Below are 27,226 nucleotides of genomic sequence, written 5' to 3' on the forward strand. Positions count from 1 at the left end.
TATTGATACTTCTTTTAGTCTCCAGTATCTTAGAGCAGCTAGAAATAAAAACCTAAAATTTTGGAATTGTAAGCCATACCAAACCCTGAAAACTGTTCAAATTGTTGTGATGTACTTTGAAATTTGTTGCTTTTTTATATATATTATTTTTCACACACAAAAAACAAATATTAATACATATTTGAAATACATGAAAAAATGTTCAAAAAAGTATATTATACACATTTTATGTGTGCTTCTCAATGCATTTGTGTATACTTATTTTATTTTATTATTCTTTTGTATGCTGTATGGCGGGAGTCACATTTCATTATTTTTCCATGCGCGTGTACTATTATTGCAGCACCATGTGTTGAATTTTTGTTTGTTTGTTTTGCTTGTTTGTTTGTTTTGGGGGAGGTGCATGGACCAGGAATTGAACCCGGGTGTCCCACTTAGCAGGTGAGAATTCTACCACTGAACTACCCTTGCACCCCTTGTATACTTATTTATTATACATTACATTAAAATTGGGTCTTTTTGGTGTTGAAAAAAAATCAGTGGTTCCAGGTATGACACATAGCCATGCCTTCCCCATCACAATCTGTATGATGACGTTTCCTTTTCTTTGGTAAAGAATCTCATACCCCTCCCTGACATCCCCTGCTTATTGACATTTAGTTTTGGCATAATGCCTTTGTTACATTCAATGGAAGGAGATTAAAATGTTACTGTTAACTATGGACTCTAGTTTGCATTGGTTGTATTTTTTTCCTGTACACTATCCCATTTTCAGTACCTTGCAATGTTAACATTCATTTGTTATCCCTCATGCAAAAACATTTTTATGTTTGTACATCTTATCACCAGTATGTGCACTCTGGGCATTCGTAAGTTATACCATCTCAGTTTTTATCCTCTATTTTTCCTCCTGGTGTCATACATGCCCCCAATCATACTAACATTCAGCTTCATTCAGTGTACTTATATTATTGTACGACCACCAGATAGTATTGTGCTACCCATTCTGAATCTTTACAATCAGTCCTGTTGCACATTCTGTGCTCCTTCAGTACCAAGTGCTCTATCCTATTTCCTTATAGCCTGTGTTAACTTTAACTCTCGAAGTTCACTCATTAATTTATATTGGTTTATATTAGTTTATATTAGTAAGACTATACAGTACTTGTCCTTTTGTTTCTGGCTAATTTCACTCAGCATAATGTCAAGTTTTGTCTGCATTGTTACATGCTTCATGACTTTATTCTGTCTTATAGCTTTGTAATATTCATTGTATGTATATACCACAGCTTGTTTAGCCACTTGTTCATTGATGGACATTTGGTCTGTTTCTATCGCTTGGCAATATCCTTTTGTTGTTGAGTTGAAGGATCTCCTTATATATTCTGGATACTAAATCCTTATCTGATATGTGGTTTCCAAATATTGTCTCCCATTGCATAGGCTGCCTTTTTATTTTCCTGACAATGTTCTTTGATGCACAAAAGTATTTAATTTTGAGGAGATCCCATTTATATATATTTTTTCAATACTCATGCTTTGGGTGTAAGGTCTAGGAAACTGCCTCCTATTACAAGATTTATAAGATATTTCTCTATGATTTCTTCTAAAAGTTTTATGGTCTAATGTTTAGTTTTATGTCTAATGTTTAGGTCTTGATCCATTTTGAATGAACTTTTGTATAGGGTGTGAGATATGGATCCTCTTTCATTCTTTTGCATATGGATATCCAGTTCTCCGAACACTATTTATTGAGGAGACTACTCTGTCCCAGATAGGTTGGCTTGATTGCCTTATCAAAGATCAATTGTCCATAGATGAGAGGGTCTATATCTGAACGCTCTATTCAATTCCATTGGTCAATATATCTATCTCTATGCCAATACCATGCTGTTTTGACCACTGCAGCTTCATAATATTCTTCAAAGTCAGATAGTGTGAGACCTCCCACTTCATTTTTCTTAAAATAGTTTTAGCTATTCAGGGAACTCTGCCCTTCTAAATAAATTTGGTTATTGGTTTTTCTATTTCTGCAAAGTAAATTATTGGGATTTTAATTGGTATTGCATTGGATCTATAAATCAATTTGGGTAGAATTGATAGCGTAACTATATTTAGTCTTCCAATCCATGAACACAATATGCTCTTCCACTTATTTAGGTTTTCCATGATTTCTTTTAAGAAGTTCTTGTAGTTTTCTATGTATAGGTCTTTTGTATCTTTAGTTAAATTTATTCCTAAATATTCTTTTGGTTGCTATCATAATGGAATTTTTTTTTCTTGATTTCCTCTTCAGATTGCTCATCAGTAGTGTATAGAAACACTACTGATGTTTGGGTGTTGATCTTGTACCCTGACATTTTGCTGTATTCATTTATTAGCTCTAGTAACTTTGCTGTAGACTTTTCAGGATTTTCAGCATGTAGTATGTCACCTGTAAACAGTGAGAGTGTTACTTCTTCCTGTCCAATTTTGATGCCTTTCATTTCTTTTTCTTGTCGAATTGCTCTGGCTAGAACTTCCAGCAGAATGTTGAATAACAATGGTGACAGTGGGCATCCTTGTCTTGTTCCTGATCTTAAAGGGATCTTAAAGGGAAAGCGCTCAGTCTTTTTTCATTGAGGATGATGCTAGATGTGGGTTTCCCTTTATCACTTTGAGGAAGTTCCCCTATATTCCTATCGTTTGATGTATTTTCATCAAGAAAGGATGCTGAATTTTGTCAAGTGCCTTTTCTGCATTAATTGAGATGATCATTTGTTTTCTCCATGTTGATTTGTTGATATGGCATGTTACATTAATTGATTTTCTTATGTTGAACTATCCTTGCATAACTGGAATAAATCCCACTTGGGCATGTATATAATTCTTTTAATGTGCTGCTGGATTTGATTTGCAAGTATTTTGTGGAGGATTTTTGCATCTAAATTCATTAAAGAGATTGGTCTGTAATTTTCTTTTCTGGTGGTATCGTGGTCTGGCTTTGGTATTAGGGTGATGTTGGCTTCACAGAATGAGTTAGGTAGCTTTTCTTTCTCTTTAGTTTTTTTGAAGAGTTTGAGCAGGATTGGTACTAGGTCTTTCTTTAATGCTTGGTATAATTCACATATGAAGCCATCTGGTCCTGGACTTTCCAGTTTGGGGAACTTCTTGATGACTGATTCAGTCTTTTTACTTGTGATTGGTTTGTTGAAGTCATTTAGTCTTTCTTGAGTCAATGTTGGTTGATCATGCCTTTCTAGGAAGTTATCCATTTCATCTTTGTTGTCTAGCTTATTAGCATATAGTTGCTCATAGTATCCTCTCATTCCTTCCCTTATTTCTGTGGGGTCAGTAGTTATGTCTCCTCTAACATTTATAATTTTATTTATTTGCATCTTCTTTCTTTTTTTTTTTTTGTCAACCTAGGTAAGGGTCCATCAATTTTATTGATTTTCTAAATCTTTCTAAACCAACTTCTGGGTTTGTTGATTTTCTTGATTGTTTTCATATTCTCAATTTCATTAATTTCTGCTCTAATCTTCATTATTTCTTTCCTTTTGTTTGCTTTGGGGGGTAGTTTCCAGTTCTTTCTCTAGTTCTTCCAAGTGAACAGTTAATTCCTTGATTTTTGTTCTTTCTTCTTTTTCTATTATAGGCATTTAAGGCAATACATTTCCCTCTCACCACTAACTTTGCTGCATCCCATATATTTTTATATGTTGTGTTTCATTTTCATTTGCCTCCAGATATTTACTGATTTCTCTTGTCCTCCTTGATCCACTAGTTATTTAAGAGTGTGTTATTTAGCCTTCATTTAATTGTGAATTTTTGGCCCTCTGCCTGTTATTGATGTCCAACTTCATTCCATTATGATCCAAGAGCATGTTTTGTATGATTTCAGTCTTTTTAAATTTACTGACATTTGCTTTGTGACTGAGAATATAGTCTGTCCTTGTGAATAATCCATGAGCACCTGGGAAGAATGCATTTCCTGCTTTTGTGGAGTGTAATGTTCTGTAAATGTTAAGTCTAGTTCATTTATTGTATTATTAAAAATCTCTATTTCCTTATTGATCCTCTGCCTAGATGTGCTATCCATGTATGACAGCAGGTAATTGGAGTCCTCAACAATTGTGGTAGAGGTGTCTACTTCTCCTTTCAGTGTTGTCATTGTTTGCCTCATGTATTTTGGAGCACTCAGGCTTGGGGCCTTAGTATTTATTATTGCTGTGCTTGTTGAATTGTTCCTTTAATTAATACCTAGTGTCCTTCTTTGGCTCTTTTAATTGTTTTACATTTGAAGTCTAATTTGTCAGATATTAATATAGCTACTCCTGCTGTTTTCTGATTGTTGTTTGCATGAAATATGTTTTCCGAACCTTTCATTTTCAACCTACGTTTGTCCTTGGGTCTAAAGTGAGTCTCCTGTCAACAGCATATAGATGGGTCCTGTTTTTTGTTTTTGTTTTTGTTTTCTTAATCCATTCTGGCTGTCTATGATTGGGAAGTTTAATCCATTGTAATGTTATTACTGTGAAGGCAGTACTTTCTTCTACCATTTTGCCTTTTGGATTTTATATGTTTTATCTAATTTTTTTCTCTTTTTTTACATTTACTGATAGTCTTCATTTCTACAGTCCTCTCCAGGCCTGTGTCTCTTGTCTTTTCCTATCTGCCTTTAGTGCTTCCTTTATTATTTCTTACAGAGCCAGTCTCTTAGTCACAAATTCTCTCAGTGGTTGTTTGTCTGAAAATATTTTAATCTGCTCGAAGTTTTTGAAGGACAGTTTTGCTGGGTATAGAATTCTTGGTTGGCAGTTTTCCTCTTTTAGAGTTTTATATATATATCATACCATTGCCTTCTTACCTCCGTGGTTTCTGCTGAGAAATCCACACATAGTTTTATTGAGTTTCTCTTGCATGTGATGGATTGCTTTTCTCCTGCTGCTTTCAGAATTCTCTCTTTCTCTTTGACATCTGAAAATCTGATTAGTAAATGTCTTGGAGTATGTCTATTTGGATCTATTCTGTTTGGGGTATGCTGCACTTCTTGGATCTGTCATTTTATGTCTGTCATAAGAGATGGGAAATTTTCAGTGGGTTATTTCCTCCATTAGTTTTTCTCCTCCTTTTCCTTTCTCTTGTACTTCGGGGACACCCACAACATGTATACTCATTTACCTCATGTCATTCAGTTCCCTGAGACCTTGCTCATATTTCTTCATTCTTTTCCCTATAGTTTCTTTTGTGTGTTGGATTTCAGATATCCAGTCCTCTAGTTCACTGATCTTTTCTTCTGCCTCTTCAAATATATTATTTTAGGTTTCCACTAGTTTTGTTTTCATATTCTATTGTGTTTTTCATTCTGATATGTTCCGTGATTTGTTTTTTCAAACTTTGAGTTCTTCTTTTTGTTCCCCCGGTGTCTTCTTTATATTCTTCCTCAACTCATTGATTTATTTTTGATGATATTTTCCATATCTGTTTGAACATCTTGAATTAGTTGTTTCAACTCCTGTATTTCATTTCAAGTGTTGGTTTAGTCCTTTGACTGGACCATATTCTTTGATTTTCCTAGTATGGCTCACGTTTTTTGTTGGCATCTAGGCATTTGATTTCCTTAGTTCATTCTGGAGGTTGTTTTCACTCTTTTACCTAGGGTTTTCTTGCTGAATGGCTTTCTTTTCTATCTGTTCTTTGCTATCCAGTCAACTTACTGTAGACCTCTAGTATAGGTACTGTTTAACTGATCAGAATTTTTCAGTTCTTTTTTTTGTTTGTTTCTTGCCCTGCTTTTATGGAGCCTTTGTTTTTTTTTTTTTTTTGAGGGTCTCCTCAGATATTATAGACTCCAGTCAAATTTTCCCAGACCAGAGAGGCCCATGTCTCAGGACGAAACAGTAGCCAGCATCACTTTTCCCTGAGGATGAGACACAACAGGCTGTCAGACTTTCCTCTGAAGCCTTTAGACTCTGTGCTTTTCCTATCTTGCCCACCATACGGTACTTGTCAACCCACAACTTCCAACCAGCATAAAATGATGCCGTCTCTTAATTCTCAGCAGCCTCTCCCTGCTAGTGGAATGGTTGAGACAGAGTCTAAGGTAGTAGGCTGGCTTAGGTTCCTTCGTCTTCCAGCTTCTGAAGCCTGAATTCCCTAAAAGAGGGCCACCACTTGAGCTGGGCCCTGCCCCCTTTCCTTGGAGACATACACCCTCTAGGGAGTTATCCACTTCACCTGGCAAGTTACTTTGTCTCTCAGACATGCCTTAATTCAATCCTTGCCTGGTGCAGTGCTGAAGCCTGAGAATGCTCACAGTTCTATCTAATGAGCTATTTAAGGAGTAAAAATGAAATAAAAAGAGTGAGAGAAAAGGTCTTTTCAGAGCCAGACCCCAGGTCCCCAGGTTTGCCAATTAAGAGCTGGAGTTGCTACACGGCTTTATGTTGTTCCCAGGCTCTATGTACCCCCCTTTTTTGGGGGGCCCAGCCCTTTTCCAGGATTTTGTGCTGTCCAACTCAAAAAGCCTCTTTTTTTTGTTTTCCCGACAGCCCTGCCCCCTCTCTGCCTGTGGCAAAAACTCCCAATTCCTTTAGTACTTACTCCAGGTTTATCTGTGCCCTGGGCCTCTTTTCAGTGGTTTGAATTTGTTAATTTATTCTGATTGGAGCTTGGCTGAGCTAAGTCTTTGCTGCTAGTAGGATCTATTTCCTTTCCCCTCAGGGAACCAGACACCTGGCTTCCACTGCATCCAATGCTTGGGAGACTTATAACTCTCTGTGAAATTTCAGCCGTTACCTGTTCCCAGCTGGTGTATGATGTGTGTCTGATCACTGATGTCCCCACAATAGTTGTTCCAAACAGTTCCTGGCTATTTACTAGCTGTCCTGGAGGACAAACTAAATGCCACCCCTCACTTTGCTGCCATCTTGCCCCACCTCTCTCACAAGATTCTTGAAATTTATCTGTTAGATATCATGAGCTGGTGGTGTCATTTGACATGCCCCTCTGTCCTCTATTTTTCCTGAAAACTTTGGAACATGCTGGGTCTCACCCTCAGGGAATCTTGATTCTGGTTTCACCCTCCTCCTGAGACGTGGGCTTATCTGATCTGGGAAAATCTGACTGGAGTTGATAATATCTGAGCTTAAAGGCAGGAAAAGTTAAATCTAAAGGCGGGAATGCTCTTCAGAAGAAGTATTGTGTACTTCTGTTGCATCTTACATCAGGAAAAAGTTATGTTTTTTTTTGAAAGTTATGTTTTGAGGATTTATGAGATATGGACAACTTCTCAAACAATCCTCCCTCCTAAAATGACAGTAAAGGGAAGAAAAAGGAATAAAATCATGAGGAAAAAAGAGAATAGGAGAGGAGATATCAGAAATAGGATTTTGGAAGGTAGAAAGGAAATGAGGCAGGAGGAATGACTTAGTTGACCAGTGAAAGCTGAAATCTAAGCTGGCTGGTGAGGAAGGGGAATGTAAGCTGAGAATAAAGTTGTTTGATGCCAAAGAACCCCCAAAAGGAAGAGCAATCAGAAGAACCATCTATTTCTAAAATGGAAATGGGAGTGAGGGTGGAGCTGGAAACAGAAGGAAGATTAAAAGCCTAGGAATCCCTTTCCCAGCCCTCTGCCATGGCATTTGTCCTTCCCCACCTCAACAGATGACTGGAATCTACTTTCTGGGGAGGATGGACCAAAGAGACTCTGGCTGTGGGGTATGAGGCATTGTGGAGTGCAGAAGCTCTACTGAAAATAGGGTGGGAGAGGGTGTAAGTGACAATCTTACTAAATAGCGAGGTCCCTCAACCTCTTTCCCCAACTCTCAGTTGCTGTTTTTCAGACTTATATCCCATCCATGTAGAAAATTGGAAAATTCCACTCTGGGAAAACTGTCCAAGAGAAAAATGACAATTAGGGGCTCCCCTAGTGGAAAAATGCAGTGTTTTCATCCTACAGGACAGCCCACCATTTGTCAAACTATGACCATATGCACTGCGGTTGTTTCCAGTTAGTGTTTTCTGAACATAAAAATAAAATTAGCTCAACCTAAAGTGGGTGCAAGGGTAGTTTAGTGGTAGAATTCTTGCCTGCCATGTGGGAGACTCAGGTTCTATTCCCAGTCCACGCACTTCTCAAAAAACAAACAAATAAGAAAACCAAACAAACAAACAAAAATTCAACAAATGGTACTGCAATAAAGGGATACTCCCATGGAAAAATAATGAAATGTGACCCTGCCATACAGCATATAAAAAAATAATAAAATTAGCTAAGGATCACTGGCTATTTGAGGAGATCCTCTTACATGAACGTTCGTCACCAAAATGAAAATGGATGGATAGGTATGCAGAAATAGTTTTTGCCAAAAGAAAATTAAAAAGAATAAAATAAGAATAGCTTCATAGAAAATCATGAGACAGCAAGAGGAGACAAAAACAGAAAAGAGCACTGAAAAAAATATTTTTAAAAGAGTTTAGAAATGAAAATATCAATAGAGGAGTTGAAAGATGAAGATAGAATCTGTACTCCCAAAAAAGTAAAAGAAAAAGGCAAAGTGAAGAAAAATAGGAGAAAAAATATAAGAAGATTAGAGACTAGGAAGTCTAATCTACCAATAATGGAGATTCCAGAAAGAGAAAACAAACTGGAGGAGGGGAAATTACTGGATAAATAAATCAGCAGAATTTCTCAGGAGTAAAGACATAAATTTCAGTTTAAAAGGGCCCATTGATTTCCCAGCACAATTAATAGAAAACTACCCACTCCCAAACTCATCTCTGAAATGACTCAGTCCTGAGGATAAAGAAAAATCCTAAAAACTTCCAGAGAGAAAAAGCAGGTTGAATACAAAGGATCAGGAAAATGATGGCTTCAGACTTCTCAACACCTGCACAGAAAGCAGAAAACACTGGAGCACTGCCTTCAAAATTCTGAGGGAAAATGATTTCCAAATTACGATTCTACCCAACCAAGCTCAAGTGGAACGGTAGAATAAAGACACTTTCAGATATATGAGTGGATGAGAATTTAGTCTCCATGTTCCTTCTCAGGAAGCTTTGGAAACAAGCTCCATAAGACAGGAAAGAAGAAGACATGGGATCTAGGAAACTGGAAACAGCAGAGAAGCAGGAAGGGAGATCTCAGGATGGCAGCTGTGCAGTTAGATTAGGACAGGAAGTGGGTCAGTTCTAGGAAGGAAGTTTCCAAGAAAAAAAAGAGAAAAAAAGAAAAATCACACACACCACCTGAAATTTTGACTAATGCTTACTGTTTTTTTTAATGCACTGGGAGATTTTCATGTCTTATAGAAAGTTTACCGTAATGATAAGTTCACAGAATATCTGGCAAACAAGCAATCATTCCCTCTATGGAAAACAAGAGTTTTTCAGAAAGGAAATGTAATTATTGAATACTATAAGCTCAGTGATGAATAATGCTTTCAGGGCCACCATAATGTTAATACTGATTATTTTTCATTCAGAATTGTGATATAACCAGGTTAGAAAGATGGATACAAAGGATATCTTTTCAGGGTGGGATAGAGTTAAAGCTAAACATCCTTTTCCATACTAGAAAGCCAAAGAATCATATCCAAATTGGACACATCAAGAAATAACATATTGACGTGTTAACTAGTAGTGTGGAGGTAAATAACAGGGAAAAAAAAGCTGTTGAAAGAGCTGAAAATGGTTCTTTCAAGGAGTGGACTTAGGAAGGGCTGGGCAGAAGAAAGTGAGGCAACAAGGTAGGTCTCGCTCATCTTTATCAAGTGCTTGCCAGGCAGAGTTCAGAGCTGTCATCGCTGTAAGGACTGAGACTCTGCCCTCTACGTGGAATTTTATTAACCTTGGCACCTGGCTCTCTCAAACTTTTGTCTGTGGGATTTTGCACGTACTGGGAGATTATGACCTCGGACAAGGCCTTTACCTTTTCTGAGACTCAGTTTCCTCAACTATATAATAGGGACGATGGTACGCCTAGCTCAGAGGGGTGTTGTGAAAAGTAAAATGCTTGGCACATAGCAACAGCTCAATAAATATTCTCTCTTGAGGTTATTATTTTCTGAAAACAAAACTAAAACCACTCAAAATTTTCCTGTGGGAAAAAAGGACTTCTGTCAAGGTTGCCATAAATTGGAGCCAGAAAAATCTAGTTTTTTCTGATGGCTGAACTCTCCACACCGATTGTCCAGCCTCACAGCTCAAGAGCAATAAATCTGCCCCTCGGCCACCGCCCAAGAGGAAGGGGGAGAAGAAAGCAAGCGAGGGAGGGGGTGGGAAAAGAGACCTGCCCAGCGTCAGCGCAGAGAAGCCGCTCGAGTGGGCGGAGAGGGAGCAAATCCAGGCGGCAGGAGACCAGAGTGACCAAAGTCCCCTCGATGGTGCCCCGGGGATGCGCGCCGTGGCTGCTGCTCGCGCTGCTGCAGGTGCTGGCTGCAGGCGCCGGGGGCGCGCAGTGGAGGGGGGAGGGCACCACCCCGCACCTACAGAGCATCTTCCTGGGCCGCTGCCACGAGTTCAGCACGCTGCAGAACCCCGAGGAGCGGTGAGCCCGGGGGTCGGGGGCCGTGCAAAGGGGCAGAGCGTATGCGGAGGAGGAGGAGGCTGGAGGGGAGGATTTGGGGGGGGGGGGTGTGGTCTCGAGGGGAGAGTTGTGTTTCTGAGTCTGGGTGGAGTCTACATAGGGAGTAATGGGGGGTGGGGGGCAGGTGCCGAGTCCAGAGATAAGGGATACCTATGTGTGTGTATGAGAGACAGAAGTGTGGGGGTCTAGTGATGAGGGGCGTGTGTGAGGGTTGGGAGTCTAGAGATGAGTTAGGGAGAGGTAAGTTTAGGTGACAGCCGGTTGCCCGTAGCATATGCTTAGGAGACCTGGTAGTATGGTCTCCAGCTGGAATTCCATGAGTCCAGGTACTCTGAAAATCCAAATTCCAGATTCTCTAATCTAGAGGGCTTTGAAGTTTGCATTCTATAAGCAGAATTCTCTTGCTAGCACTGTTCTTTATACTTATTTTTGTTTTTTTACTGTTTTCATCTATTGTGCCCATTGTTTTAATTGTGACATGTTGCAGCCAATTAAAAAGGAGCAGGGAATAACATAAGGAACACTCATGTTACCCATCACCCAGCGTGAGAAATAAAAAATTAAATGCAATTGAAAACGTATTTTGAAAGGTAGAGTCAACTCCTGCAAAGAGTTGGGGTTGGCGCTGGGAGGGCGTTCTTTCTGCCTTAAGAGGAAGTGAAAACGCTTCCTGACATTGCGCTCATTCCTGAGTTTTCAAGTTTCTGCTGACTTGCCTGACCTCGCCAGATTCCTGTCTCAGCAGGCCTGGCCCGCACCCCGAGGTTTCCACCGAGAAGCCGCTGAGGCTAGGAGGCTGCGTGATTTACGGGAATTGTCACCTTCTAATGCGATACTCTTCCTGCTTATCTCTCCACAAGCCTGTGGGAAGACCACATTCCTTAGCTCTGAGAAATGAGGGTAGAGCTTCTGAGAGATGCTGCTAAGTTCAGATCTCTAAACTGATTGTCTGAATTATTTTTCCCTCTTCTGAATTTGGGTTAACATGTGAGCCAGGACAATGTGTTGTCTTTTTTGTACACCTAAACTTGCAGAGTCAATACATGACAGAATTGCCTGTAGAGCCCTTGGAGTACTTTGAAAGAGGTGGAAATGCTTCACATCATATCATGAAGTGTTTTTTTGTTTGTTTGTTTTTTGTTTTTTAAACTTGTATTTTCACTCAGGGATAAGAACTGCACAGGCATCTGGGAAGCCTTTAAAGTGGTGCTGGACAAAGATCCCTGTTCTGTGTTTCCCTCGGACTATGACCTTTTTATTAACCTCTCGAGGCACTCCATTCCCAAAGACAAGGTAACTCTATGAATGTCTAGGGTAAAAAGTGATTCGGCATTCTCTGTTTCTGAGCTCGATGGTATGCAAGCCTGCTATGGGATTTGCTGTCTCCTCCCTACACCCTGCAGTGTTACCTCTACCACAAGCGACAAACTCACAATGCATGTGCCAGAATTTCTGGTGGAAAAGTTCTGTTTACAACAGTGATTCTGGATCTCCTCCTTAAGGAAGCTCCAGTACCATCTTCCTTGAAAACCACTTATCTATTTTGACTGCACTCCCAGTTCTAATTAAATGAAAATAAATGAGAAAATTTATGTAAAGTGCTGGCTTCGAACAGTGCCTTTCGTTTAAAGAACATTAGCCCCCGTTATTATTTTTCTAACATAGTTATTTGGAGTCTGATTTTTCTATTGTGTAGAATCTGTAAAGAGAGGTAAATGGTACTGTGAGGTTCATAACAGACTGAAACATGTTTTTCTTTAGTTTATGTTGCATTTTGCACCTAGCTGCCTCCCTATCTGTAAAAAGGAGGCCTATAGTTTTGTTATTTTCTCATAAATATGCTGGTTGATGAACTCAGTAAATACTTATTGGGCCACTTCTTCGTGCCATCGTTGCAAATGCAACAGTGGAAAAACCACAGCCCCTGGGCCCTGAGTTTCCAGTCTTGGCATAGACTACTCGGACTAGTGAGGATTAGATGAGATGATGAGTATTGTATTATTGTTACAGGAAACTTCTGGGAAATTGTAAAGTATAATATGGAAATAATGTGTTTTTGAGGCACTTTACACCTTAGGAAATGCTTGGCATGCTCTCATCTCATTGTAACAATGACTGTGGAAGAGAGAATGGGCTTATGCACCTCATTTTCCAGATGTCACACCTGAGGTTGGGAGATGAAATAACTGGGTCACAATCCCACACGGCGTGTTTGACAGAGCCAAAATTCAAATCCAGTTTCCATGGTCTTTTTTAACCCAGAGATCTTTCCACGTGTTGAAATGTTTTGTGTTACTGGGAAAATATTTCACTAACAATTGCATAATACCCTTGGAATAAAGGGAGAAGAGACAGCAGTACTTTTTTTCTAATGGGCAAATAAGGGCAAGGAAAAAGAAAGTTCAGTTGTGCCTCAGGTCTGAGCAGAATGGAATGGGAAATTGGTTGCCTGATACCATGTCTTAAAAATCTGCCTTAATTGTATTTTGTATTTAATAGTTTTTGTTTGTTTTTTCTTAGTCTCTGTTCTGGGAAAATAATCACCTACTTGTTACCAGCTATTCGGAGAATGCCCATCGCTTTATGCCTCTGTGTAATGTTCTCTATGGCAAGGTTGGGGATTTCATGAGCTGGTGTCGACAAAAGAATGCCTCTGGTAAGACTCCTGCACAAATGATAAGAAAAATAATAGCTCCTTTCAAATATGCATTTGCTATTTGTGTAAAATGCTTTTATATACATTTATCTCATTTGATAGCTGCAGTGCCCTCTATGATAGGTGGAAATAATAATAATAATAATAATAATAATAATAATAATATATAATGAGCACTTATGCTCCTTTTACAAATGGGGAAACCGAGGCACAGAAAGAAAGGTAATAGAACTTGCCCAGGGATGCACAGCTGTTAAGCAGCACAGTGGGGCAGTCTGACTCCAGAATTCATGCTCTCAATAATGCACAACTCTACCTTACTCACCTCATTTTCCAGAAAGTGAAACTAAAACTCAAGGAGGTTAAGCAACTGGAAAGTTGTGGGGCCAGGATACAACCCTGTTGTGACCAGTTCTTAAGCCTGTGCTCTTACGTGCCACTCCAGAACATCAGCAGACATTTTGAGATTAAAAATCACAAGAGCTGGCATGATGGTATTGAAAAACTCTTCTCATTCATCCAATACCCATGCTAGGATTTGGCAAAACAGCGGTCCCCACCTTCAGGGAGCTTCTAGTGTTCTGTGGGGGGCATTTACTTGAGTGATGTGTGCTCTCATGAAGGAAGAGCTCTATACCAAAGAGTTGCAGGGTGAGATACCAGTGTAAACTAGAACTTCAGGGAAGTGCTGGTGGCTCAAGGTTCTTGAAGGATGACCATTCTTGAAGGAAGTTCTGCAAGGAGGGGAGATGGGGTGGGGGGGAGTGGGGAGAATGTTCCTATCATGGGGATTTCCTCTCCGGGTATCAGAGTCACTCTAAGAATTAACTAAAGCCTGCATTCATTCATCATTCCAACGAAAATTTGTTGAGTGTCTACCATGTGCCAGCCCTCTTCTCGGCACTGGGAACACAGTAATGAATAAAACAGAAAGGAAAGCCTGTCTTTACATTCTAGATGAGGTGAAAAGATATTAAGTGGACAGGTATGATATATAGTGTGCCCAAAGATTAAAAGTATTATGGAGAAAAATGAAACAGGAAAAGAGGACAAGAAGAGCTGGAGGTAGGAAGGCAGTGCTGCAATTTTACTTAGGTGAAGGAGAAGCTAATATTTGAAGCAAAGACCTGGAGGAGGTGAGGAAGAGCATTTACTGACAGAGGGAACAGCAAGTGCAAAGTCCCTGAGGTATTAGGGTATCTGCACTATTTAAGGAATAGCAAGGAGGGCAGTGATCCAGGAGGAGAGTCCTGGGCTGTGAGTCTAGAGCGCCGGATGGTATAGAGCCATTGTGTGGATTCTGGCCTGTATTGTGAGTGACATGGGACACATTGGTCCTTCTTCCAGTGTTCAGTGATCTAGAGGCTCCAGTCTGATTGTCACACAGGGGTTAGGGGAGAATGGGGGAGGGGGGTGGTAGCAAGAGTGTGAAGGGAGTGGAGTCTCCCAGAACATCACAACATTATTTTTTCTCCTCTCTGCTAATGGGGCTTTGCATTTATTGACCTGGAAAGAGGTTTGTGACATATTTTTAAGTGAAAAATCAAGTTATAGAACACTGTGGATGGTAGGATGCCATTCAAATAAAGTAAATTTATATGTGATATATACCAAAATAGATATGAAGTAAAAAGCCAAGCAGGTAGCAAACTCAGAATCTTAACAGTGGTTCTTGCTAGGAATGTGAGATCATGTATATGTATATATTTTCTTATCCATGATTACTATTTTGTTGTGATTTGCATATAGTACTTGTGAAAATAAAATACTTTTAAAGAAGAGAATTCCACAAGTAGATAAATGATAATCAATAATACCAATAGTTGTAGTCTACGAACAAGAAAGTTTAAAATAGGCAAATACAGAAGTTACTGGAGAACAAACATTGCCTAATCCCTCGCTGTCAGAAATGGTGGAAGGGACACCAGAAGTTAGACATTTTGCTTCTTGTCCACCGTATCGCTTACCAGCTGTGGGGCCTACCTGAGCCTCATGGATCTCTGAAAAAATTGGAATATTGGCCCGCAGAGATGATATCTTCAAATATTGTCAAATCTACAACATCCGGTTGAAAGAAGTAATTCTGTGGAATTCTTTTCCTCTTTATAGTTATGCAGTTACTGCTCTATTTGGAAGAATACTCCTTAAAAACGTTACAGATTAGGGCAGTGTGACTGTGGCTCAGTGGCAGAATTCTCCCCTGCCATGCTGGAGACCCGAGTTTGATTTCCAGTGCCTGCCCATGCGAAAAACAAAACAAAACAAAAAAACATTGCAGATTGCCAAATTTGCACCCCCTTACCTCCCCATAGCACATCATTTCCTTAAGGCAGTACAGATTTTGCCCTGGTTGGGATTAACCAGTCATCAATTAGCACATTCTCCTTTCTTTATAGAGCACATGTTAAGCTATCTGCTCCTAAGATTTTAAAACAATACCATCTAACATTTTACATATTTTCAATATTCTAAAATTTCTATTTTCTGGCTAAGGACTATTACTCTCTTTATGTGATTTTTTTGTATTTACTTCCAAGGCGAGAGCTAATAATTGGATTTTTGGAGAAGGTCCTTCTCCCAGTGAAGCAAATTTCTGTCACTTTACTAGAGCTCTGGTAAATATGCTAAGTGGCTCAGTCCTTAGCCAACTGCTTAGTTCTCTGCCGTCCTCCCATTTGTGTCTGAGAAAAATGACAAAGGATTTTTTAACATGAATTGGCTGGTCACTCACCAGCTTCCCTGTAGATTAGGTGGACAGAACAGTGATTGCTAAACATGTGCACATGATGCAGAACACAGGTTAAATATATTTTGTGGAGATAGCAGATATTTTAAATGACTTCTTCCCTGAAATAATCTGAAATGAAACATGTTTGTCCCTTTTCCCCTTAGGACTTGATTACCAGTCCTGCCCAACGTCTCAAGATTGTGAAAACAATCCTGTGGATTCTTACTGGAAAAGGGCATCCATACAGGTAAGCCTGGAAGGGGCTGCTGGGTGGCTGGATGCGTGTGGATGTGGGGATCACCGAGCAGAGTGGTTCAGAGACTGGCCCCTGGGTCATCACATAACTTCTCTGAGCCTCAGTTTCCACCTTTTTGACATTCTGATTCATTCTCTCAGCTCCAAAAGGTTAGATATTAAGGAACGTACCTCATACAATACTTGGCACAGAGATAACATTCAGTGAATGTTTGTTATAGAGGGGAATATCCTCAGTGGATCTATTTAATGCATAAGAATAACCTCCAAGATAACCTCTCGACTCTGTTTGGAATTTCTTAGCCATTGACACTTTCTTTTGTCTCATTTCACACAGACCAAATTTTTAACCTTTGTGTAGCCTCATTCTATCTGCATACATTTTTTAATTAATATTTTTCTTATCATTTTAATAGCCTCTAATGATAGAAAATTGCAGATTCCAGAAAAATATACATAATAAAATTAATCATCCGTATTCTTACCACCTGAATGGCTGCTCTTATGCAAGCTTCAGTTAGGTAGTGCTAATTGCCATGGTTTGCTAAACCCCAATCAACATCATTCCTGTTGACTCTTAAGAATACCTAGGGCTTGAATTGAGACACTATAAAGGTTCTATGCACTAGGTTTGCCTTCCTGAAACATATAATTCCCAGAAAGTTTTTAGGCCAGATAAATCCTGAAAATCAGAGGGACCAGGCTTTCCAGGATTATCAATTAATTACATCCCCCTATCCTTTAGTGGGGATACCCCTTCTCAACATGAAAAAGTCAGAACAGGTATTCCCCAAAGATCCTTATAGATTAGGAGAAGGATTAAAGGAGAAGGAGGAGGGATCCTGGAACGGCTGGCTGGCTGAGAGAAGCAGCTCGGGTGAGATCGCTGAGGCGCGCGGGCCTTACCGGGCGGGGTGGCAAGCGGCCTGAGTTACTCCCTTCCCCCTTCCCGGGCCGGCTGGGAGAATTGGAGAGGTGGTCCCCTGAAACCAAGGCGACTGGCGCCCACACCACGCGCAGCCCCCGGACCAACTGAGAGAATTGGATCGGAAACCCCCAGGCTGCGGAGAACGGTGACCCCGTGACTCCCGGGGAACGTGCACTCTCTCGGGCGGGCCGCTGCCGCTGGCGCCCTCCCGCCACGCTTGTTGCCCAGGGCCGACTAGGAAATTCGGACGGGCTCTTTCCCTGGCTGCGGCGACCAGCAACCCTCCCTGCGTTCGGACACCCTCCCTGCGTTCGGACCCCGGGCCGGCTCAAGCCGCTTCGGCTAGCGAACCCCCAGGACGGCGAGAGTTTTCCAAAGTTTAAGGTCCCACAGCACCTTTTACTGGTGGGACCCGCAGACAAACGTGTGCCACGAGCGCCACCTACTGAGCAGGATAAGAAAAACAGAACCCAGAGATTTCACAGAAAAATATTACAACCTTGCTGGGTCCAACACCAAGAGAAATCTGAATAAATGCCCAGACGCCAGCAGCAGAAGATAACTGTCCACACTCAAAAGATTGAGAATATGGCTCAGTCAAAGGAACAAACCAATAGCTCAAATGAGACACAAGAGCTGAGACAACTAATGCTGAATATACGAACAGAAATGGAAAACCTCTTCAAAAATGAAATCGATAAATTGAGGGAGGACATGAAGAGGACATGGGCTGAACATAAAGAAGAAATAGAAAAACTGAAAAAACAAATCGCAGAACTTATGGAAGTGAAGGATAAAGTAGCAAACATAGAAAAAATAATGGATAGCTACAATGATAGATTTAAAGAGACAGAAGATAGAATTAGTGATTTGGAGGATGGAACATCTGAATTCCAAAAAGAAACAGAAACTATAGGGAAAAGAATGGAAAAATTTGAACAGGGTATCAGGGAACTCAAGGACAATATGAACCGCACAAATATACGTGTTGTGGGTGTCCCAGAAGGAGAAGAGAAGGGAAAAGGAGGAGAAAATCTAATGGAAGAAATTATCACTGAAAATTTCCCAACTCTTATGAAAGACCTAAAATTACAGATCCAAGAAGTGCAGCGCACCCCAAAGAGATTAGACCCAAATAGGCGTTCTCCAAGACACTTACTAGTTAGAATGTCAGAGGTCAAAGAGAAAGAGAAGATCTTGAAAGCAGCAAGAGAAAAACAATCCATTACATACAAGGGAAACCCAATAAGACTTTGTGTAGATTTCTCAGCAGAAACCATGGAAGCTAGAAGACAGTGGGATGATATATTTAAAATACTAAAAGAGAAAAACTGCCAACCAAGACTCCTATATCCAGCAAAATTATCCTTCAAAAATGAGGGAGAAATTAAAACATTCTCAGACGAAAAGTCACTGAAAGAATTTGTGACCAAGAGACCAGCTCTGCAAGAAATACTAAAGGGAGCACTAGAGTCAGATACAAAAAGACAGAAGAGAGAGATATGGAAAAGAGTGTAGAAAGAAGGAAAATCAGATATGATATATATAATACAAAAGGCAAAATGTTAGAGGAAAATATTATCCAAACAGTAATAACACTAAATGTCAATGGACTGAATTCCCCAATCAAAAGACATAGATTGGCAGAATGGATTAAAAAACAGGATCCTTCGATATGCTGTCTACAGGAAACACATCTTAGACCCAAAGATAAACATAGGTTGAAAGTGAAAGGTTGGGAAAAGATATTTCATGCAAATAACAACCAGAAAAGAGCAGGAGTGGCTATACTAATATCCAACAAATTAGACTTCAAATGTAAAACAGTTAAAAGAGACAAAGAAGGACACTATATACTAATAAAAGGAACAATTAAACAAGAAGACATAACAATCATAAATATTTATGCACCGAATCAGAATGCCCCAAAATACGTGAGGAATATACTGCAAACACTGAAAAGGGAAATAGACTCATATACCATAATAGTTGGAGACTTCAACTCACCACTCTCATCAAGGGACAGAACATCTAGACAGAGGATCAACAAAGAAATAGAGAATCTGAATATTACTATAAATGAACTAGACTTAATAGACATTTATAGGACATTACATCCCACAACAGCAGGATACACCTTTTTCTCAAGTGCTCATGGATCATTCTCAAAGATAGACCATATGCTGGGTCACAAAGCAAGTCTTAACAAATTTAAAAAGATTGAAATCTTACACAACACTTTCTCGGACCATAAAGGAATGATGTTGGAAATCAATAATAGGCAGAGTGCCAGAAAATTCACAAATACGTGGAGGCTCAACAACACACTCCTAAACAACGAGTGGGTCAAAGAAGAAATTGCAAGAGAAATTAGCAAATACCTCGAGGCGAATGAAAATGAAAACACAACATATCAAAACTTATGAGACGCAGCAAAGGCAGTGCTAAGAGGGAAATTTATTGCTCTAAATGCCTATATCAGAAAAGAAGAAAAGGCAAAAATTCAGGAATTAACTATCCATTTGGAAGAACTGGAGAAAGAACAGCAAGCTAACCCCAAAGCAAGCAAAAGGAAAGAAATAACAAAGATTAGAGCACAAATAAATGAAATTGAAAACATAAAAACAATAGAGAAAATCAATAAGGCCAGAAGTTGGTTCTATGAGAAAATCAATAAGATTGATGGGCCCTTAGCAAGATTGACAAAAAGAAGAAGAGAGAGGATGCAAATAAATAAGATCAGAAATGGAAGAGGAGACATAACTACTGACCTCACAGAAATAAAGGAGGTAATAACAGGATACTATGAACAACTTTACGCTAATAGATACAACAATTTAGAGGAAATGGACGGGTTCCTGGAAAGACATGAACAACCAACTTTGACTCAAGAAGACATAGATGACCTCAACAAACCAATCACAAGTAAAGAAATTGAATTAGTCATTCAAAAGCTTCCTAAAAAGAAAAGTCCAGGACCAGATGGCTTCACATGTGAATTCTACCAAACGTTCCAGAAAGAATTAGTACCAATTCTCTTCAAACTCTTCAAAAAAATCGAAGTAGAGGGAAAACTACCTAATTCATTCTATGAAGCCAACATCACCCTCATACCAAAACCAGGCAAAGATATTACAAAAAAAGAAAACTACAGACCAATCTCTCTAATGAATACAGATGCAAAAATCCTCAATAAAATTCTAGCAAATCGTATCCAACAACACATTAAAAGAATTATACATCATGACCAAGTAGGATTCATCCCAGGTATGCAAGGATGGTTCAACATAAGAAAATCAATTAATGTAATACACCATATCAACAAATCAAAGCAGAAAAATCACATGATCATCTCAATTGATGCAGAGAAGGCATTCGACAAGATTCAACATCCTTTCCTGTTGAAAACACTTCAAAAGATAGGAATACAAGGGAACTTCCTTAAAATGATAGAGGGAATATATGAAAAACCCACAGCTAATATCATCCTCAATGGGGAAAAATTGAAAACGTTCCCCCTAAGATCAGGAACAAGACAAGGATGTCCACTATCACCACTATTATTCAACATTGTGTTGGAGGTTCTAGCCAGAGCAATTAGACAAGAAAAAGAAATACAAGGCATCAAAATTGGAAAGGAAGAAGTAAAACTATCACTGTTTGCAGACGATATGATACTATACGTCGAAAACCCGGAAAAATCCACAACAAAACTACTAGAGCTAATAAATGAGTACAGCAAAGTAGCAGGTTACAAGATCAACATTCAAAAATCTGTAGCATTTCTATACACTAGTAATGAACAAGCTGAGGGGGAAATCAAGAAACGAATCCCATTTACAATTGCAACTAAAAGAATAAAATACCTAGGAATAAATTTAACTAAAGAGACAAAAAACCTATATAAAGAAAACTACAAAAAACTGCTAAAAGAAATCACAGAAGACCTAAATAGATGGAAGGGCATACCGTGTTCATGGATTGGAAGACTAAATATAGTTAAGATGTCAATCCTACCTAAATTGATTTACAGATTCAATGCAATACCAATCAAAATCCCAACAACTTATTTTTCAGAAATAGAAAAACCAATAAGCAAATTTATCTGGAAGGGCAGGGTGCCCCGAATTGCTAAAAACATCTTGAGGAAAAAAAACGAAGCTGGAGGTCTCGCGCTGCCTGACTTTAAGGCATATTATGAAGCCACAGTGGTCAAAACAGCATGGTATTGGCATAAAGATAGATATATCGACCAATGGAATCGAATAGAGTGCTCAGATATAGACCCTCTCATCTATGGACATTTGATCTTTGATAAGGCAGTCAAGCCAACTCACCTGGGACAGAGCAGTCTCTTCAATAAATGGTGCCTAGAGAACTGGATATCCATATGCAAAAGAATGAAAGAAGACCCATCTCTCACACCCTATACAAAAGTTAACTCAAAATGGATCAAAGATCTAAACATTAGGTCTAAGACCATAAAACAGTTAGAGGAAAATGTTGGGAGATATCTTATGGATCTTACAATTGGAGGCGGTTTTATGGACCTTAAACCTAAAGCAAGAGCACTGAAGAAGGAAATAAATAAATGGGAACTCCTCAAAATTAAACACTTTTGTGCATCAAAGAACTTCATCAAGAAAGTAGAAAGACAGCCTTCACAATGGGAGACAATATTTGGAAATGATATATCAGATAAAGGTCTAGTATCCAGAATTTATAAAGAGATTGTTCATCTCAACAACAAAAAGACAGCCAACCCAATTACAAAATGGGAAAAAGACTTGAACAGACAACTCTCAGAAGAGGAAATACGGATGGCCAAGAGGCACATGAAGAGATGCTCAATGTCCCTGGCCATTAGAGAAATGCAAATCAAAACCACAATGAGATATCATCTCACACCCACCAGAATGGCCATTATCAACAAAACAGAAAATGACAAGTGCTGGAGAGGATGCGGAGAAAGAGGCACACTTATCCACTGTTGGTGGGAATGTCAAAGGGTGCAACCACTGTGGAAGGCAGTTTGGCGGTTCCTCAAAAAGCTGAATATAGAATTGCCATACGACCCAGCAATACCATTGCTAGGTATCTACTCAAAGGACTTAAGGGCAAAGACACAAACGGACATTTGCACACCAATGTTTATAGCAGCATTATTTACAATTGCAAAGAGATGGAAACAGCCAAAATCTCCATCAACAGAAGAGTGGCTAAACAAACTGTGGTATATACATACGATGGAATATTATGCAGCTTTAAGACAAGATAAACTTATGAACCATGTAATAACATGGATGGACCTAGAGAATATTATGCTGAGTGAATCCAGCCAAAAACTAAAGGACAAATACTGTATGGTCCCACTGATGTGAACGGACATTCGAGAATAAACTTGAAATATGTCATTGGTAACAGAGTTCAGCAGGAGTTAGAAACAGGGTAAAACAATGGGTAATTGAAGCTGAAGGGATACAGACTGTGCAACAGGACTAGATACAAAAACTCAAAAATGGACAGCACAATAATACCTAATTGTAAAGTAATCTGGTTAAAACACTGAATGAAGCTGCATCTGAGCTATAGGTTTTTGTTTTGTTTTGTTTTGTTTTGTTTTGATTTTACTATTATTACTTTTATTTTTGTCTCTATATTAACATTCTATATCTTTTTCGGTTATGTTGCTAGTTCTTCTAAACCAATGCAAATGTACTAAGAAATGATGATCATGCATCTATGTGATGATGTTAAGAATTAATGATTGCATGTGTAGAATGGTATGATCTCTAAATGTTGGGTTAATTTCTTTTTTTCCGTTAATTAAAAAAAAAAAAAAAGAGAAGGGATAATTGGAGATGAAGGGATACAGACTGTACAACGGGACTGGATATAAAAACTCAGAAATGGACAGCACAATACTACCCAATTGTAATGCAATTATGTTAAAACACTGAATGAAGCTGCATGTGAGGTATAGGTTTTTTGTTTTTGTTTTTTTTGTTTTTTTTTCTTTCTATTATTGTTTTAATTCTTATTCTGTTGTCTTTTTATTACTTTTTCTAAATCGATGCAAATGTACTAAGAAATGATGAATATGCAACTATGTGATGTTATTAAGAATTACTGATTGTACATGTAGATTGGAATGATTTCTAATTGTTTTGTTAATTCTTTTTTTGATTAATAAAAAAAAAAATTAAAAAAAAAAAAAGGAGAAGGAGGAGGTATAACAGAAAAAGTGGAATTTAACAAATGAGTATGACTGCTGAATCACTATATTAATATTCCTTCTAGCCTCCAGTGTTTTGGAGAAGCTATAAGAAAAAATCTGAGATGATGGAATGGTAGTCCATGACAAACTCTGGGATCTATTTTGTAGCTAATTGTTGGAGTGTGCTTTGAAAATTATTTCTTTTTTCTTTCTTTGCTTTGTATATATGTTATATTATACAATAAAAAGCATTTTAAAAAATGGGCAACAGAGGTAAAAAAAAAAAATGGCATCTCTTAAATTGCTCACAATACATATTTCTCCTTGCAGTATTCCGCGGACAGTTCTGGGGTGATTCAAGTCATGCTGAATGGTTCAGATCCAACGGGAGCCTATCCTGTCAAAGGGTAAGAATACCAGCACCGACAAACAGAAAGTACCAAAATGTTTATTTAGTTGTTTTGAGTGGGTGGCTAAAGAGCATCATCCTGACCTCCAGCCCAGTACTTGCTTTTGTAAATTCAGGTAAAGCAAAACAATTGAATGAGTCTCAAGGATCAGAGCCATATCTATACAGTTCTACTATTAACAGCTGATGAATGCATGAGTGAAATAAGTAACTTGAAAATAACAGCTTAAAAATATAAAAGCTTAAAAATAACATGTAAGCCAATTAGCAGCAGGAATGGGAAAAATGTCTTATTGCTTTAGGACTTCAAGAAATGCCTTCCCTGTTTCTCAGGTTTTTTGCAGATTATGAAATTCCATACCTACAGAAGGATAAAGTCACACGAATTGAGATCTGGGTTATGCATGATATCGGGAAACCCATTGTGTAAGTTACACTGCTATGGATGAGTAATTGTGCACACATGCTTTTTAGGGGGTAATTTCAGCCTTCACTGTTTCTAATGTTGTGGGTAGAAAAAGAAACAGGCTTGACTTTCTCCTGTTGCATTTGTTATTAGTTAGGGTAAGGTCATGCTGCAGTAGGGTGGGCCCTCAATCCAGTATGACTGTATCCTTAAAAGAGAAGAGGCACACAGACAGAGACACACAGGGGAGAAGGCCATGTGAAGACGGGGACAGAGATTGGAGTGATGCATTGACAAGCCAAGGAACACGGAGGACTGAGAGAGAAGTGGCAAGGAAGGATTCTACTAGCCAGTTTGAGCCCAGAGAGAAAGCCTTCTCCTTTACCCAAAATACTTTTATCAACCAGGGAAAGTCATGTTCCTTTCTGAGTGAGCTGGGCAGCTTTGGTTAGGTGAGTTCCTCAAGCATTTGTGTGGATCAGGACCAGTATTTCCTTCTGGTTATTTGAAACCAAAGGCCTTCACAGGGCCCTCAGCCCAGGATCAGCCGGGGGCTATCTGATGAAGACATTATTGTCAAACGGCAACCAGCTCCACATCTGGGTCTCATGTAACTGGCCAAGGACACACTTTAAGACCTCTATTTTCTGGGAAATAATTTGAGCTTATGTATTAATTTCTAAGATCTGTATAACAACTTACCACAAACTTGATGGTATAAAATAGAAATGTATTGTCTTATGATTCTGGAGGTTGGACGTCCAAAAGCAAAGTGCTAGCAGGGATATATTCTCTTTGAAAACTTTAGGGGAGAATCCTTCCTCACCACTTCTTGAGTCCGATGATCTCTCTCAATCCTCAGTGTCCCTTGGCTTGTCAACGCATCACTCTCCCTGTCCCCATCTTCACGTGGCTTTCTCCCCTGTGTGTTGCTTCTCCTTTTTTAAGAAGGACATAGTCATTCTGGATTAAGAGCCCACCCTACTGCAATATGACTTCATCTTAACCAATTACATCTGCAACAACCCTATTTCCAAATAAGGTCACTTTCAGAGGTATTGAGTCTAGGACTTCAACACTTGAACATATCTATTTTGGGGGGTGGCAGTGGGGTGGGGTGGCGGGGGACACATTTCAAACTATAGCAGTTCATATAAATGCAAGCTTGAACTCAGCAGTGAAGGACACTCCTGGCACAAATTCAAGATAACGAGCCTTAAACTCACTTGGTTAGGAGAAAAGCCAAGGAGGCCCCTTCTGGGGAAGCCATGTGAGACCTTTAGAGACAACCTCAGTCTTGGGCCTTCAGGGCAGTGATTCTACATGGAAGAAGGTATTGCCGACCCCGCGGAGTGGATGTGCTATTGAAGGTGTGATCCTATAGAACTTTGGCAAATTCCCCTTTTTAAGTCCCCAGAACCCTCTAAGGTTCACCATAGAATGAGTGATATTTTTTCCTATTTCTTGGGCAATAGATTAAATTTGCAACTACTTATTACATAAGTTATAGCAAGACCTGCATTGCCTTTCGCAGAGGACAAATTATACTTATTATAGCATGAAAAACTGTGTCATTTACCTTATTTCAGTGAGAAGTTGCCCTTAGTCTAGAAATTATGCTTGCTGGTTTTAATGTATCTATTAGAGAAAGTTTGTCCTTCAAACCTATTTTAATGAGATAAGGAAATTGCAGCGAATGTCATCTCAGTTCATCATTTCTGCTGCAGGAGATGTGGGGTAAGAGCACTTGTCTCCTGGTTGTACATTTATTTGTACAAGCACCTACCCAAGAAAGTGGAGTTCCTGAACTGCTTAGACTTTAAGGGGAAAAATCTCATTGGTGGGAAGCTAAACACAACCTGGTGAACAGCTGATCAACTCTAGCACTGCTTAGACTGCTTCTAGTCAAAGAAACAGTGAAATAACCCATTGCTTATCTCTGTGTCCAGTGTCCTCAACCACCATGTCATTGTTTACTAAAAAAGATTTCTAAGTTGTAAGAAGGGCACAATTGCTGATTTTGGCAAGGTTCTAAAACATGATGTCATGCATCCTGCGCTCTTCATTCCTGTAATGCTTGGAGTTCCACGTCCCCTGTGAAAACTCCCTCTAATGGCCTATGCCCATTTCCTCCCTGTATACACCTTCTGTTATTTTATACACTGGGGAGGCGTTTACCTTCCCAGTCCACATAAACTCCCATGCCTACTAGCTACATTTGTTGTTTTTACCTCTGTTTACCTTTATAAAGTCTCCCTGTTAAATTGTGTACATCATGAAGGTAGGATTCGCTGTTGATGAGAGTATAGTGTGGAGAGTATGGGCTGGGAGGTGGGGGTGGAATTTGGCAGGGCATATGGAGAGCCTTAATATGGATTCAAACCCTTTGTCCCAGAAGTTTGACTTTTCATGAATTTATGCTAAGGAAACAGATAATTAAGAATGTGTACAGAAGTGAATTTTCAACATGCATTGAACTGTAGGAATCAGCTCAAGTCTTCAAAAAAGAGAACTGGCTATGTGAGTTATGGTGTTTATGTAAGAGAGACCAGGTGGGAACCAAAAATAATGGTAGAGAGGTATATACTTACAGATGTGGGCAAAAGCAGAATGCAAATAACAGTGAACACCATTGAATTATTCAGATGTTATTTTTTTTAATTTCAAATGAGTAAATATATAAGAAACAAAAGCCTAAAAGGATATAGATACATACCAAAATGTTAGTGTTGTTTTTCTTTTGCCTCTCTGCATTTTCTAATTTTTTTATTTGTATGTTTTTGTTGTTATTTATGCTTAAAGTTAATACAACAAGGTAAGAAGTGTATTTGTTTATAAGAAGTCAGCACCTAGTGCTGTGTCCCAAGGGTTGGGAGCAGGTCGGTCCCAGGGGTCAGGAGCAGATGGGTCCCAGGGGCCGGGAGTGGGTGGGTCCCAGGGATCAGGAACAGGTGGGTCCCAGGGGTCAGGAACAGGTGGGTCCCAGGGATCCTGAGTGGCTACATCCCAGGGGTCCTGAGTGGGTGGGTCCCAGGGGTCCCGAGCGAGTGGGTCCCA

General features: G+C 39.3%; 1 protein-coding gene across 2 annotated transcripts in view; it reads left to right on the forward strand.

The window, feature by feature from the left end:
* BST1 (bone marrow stromal cell antigen 1) overlaps positions 1-27,226 on the forward strand; it is a 71,000-nt gene that overhangs the window by 34,479 nt on the left and 9,295 nt on the right. Inside the window, exons 1-6 of one of the 2 annotated variants that reach the window (XM_077136444.1) lie at positions 10,144-10,531; positions 11,737-11,863; positions 13,091-13,226; positions 16,119-16,201; positions 23,685-23,761; positions 24,097-24,189. In XM_077136444.1, the coding sequence (XP_076992559.1) occupies positions 10,149-10,531; positions 11,737-11,863; positions 13,091-13,226; positions 16,119-16,201; positions 23,685-23,761; positions 24,097-24,189 (899 nt within the window). In that variant the 5' untranslated portion in view covers positions 10,144-10,148. Of the gene's footprint in view, positions 1-10,143; positions 10,532-11,736; positions 11,864-13,090; positions 13,227-16,118; positions 16,202-23,684; positions 23,762-24,096; positions 24,190-27,226 lie in introns of those variants that run through there. The other variant, XM_077136445.1, reaches the window with a different exon arrangement.

This window comes from Tamandua tetradactyla, chromosome 19 (genome assembly GCF_023851605.1).
Source record: "Tamandua tetradactyla isolate mTamTet1 chromosome 19, mTamTet1.pri, whole genome shotgun sequence".
NCBI classification, from domain to species: domain Eukaryota; kingdom Metazoa; phylum Chordata; class Mammalia; order Pilosa; family Myrmecophagidae; genus Tamandua; species Tamandua tetradactyla.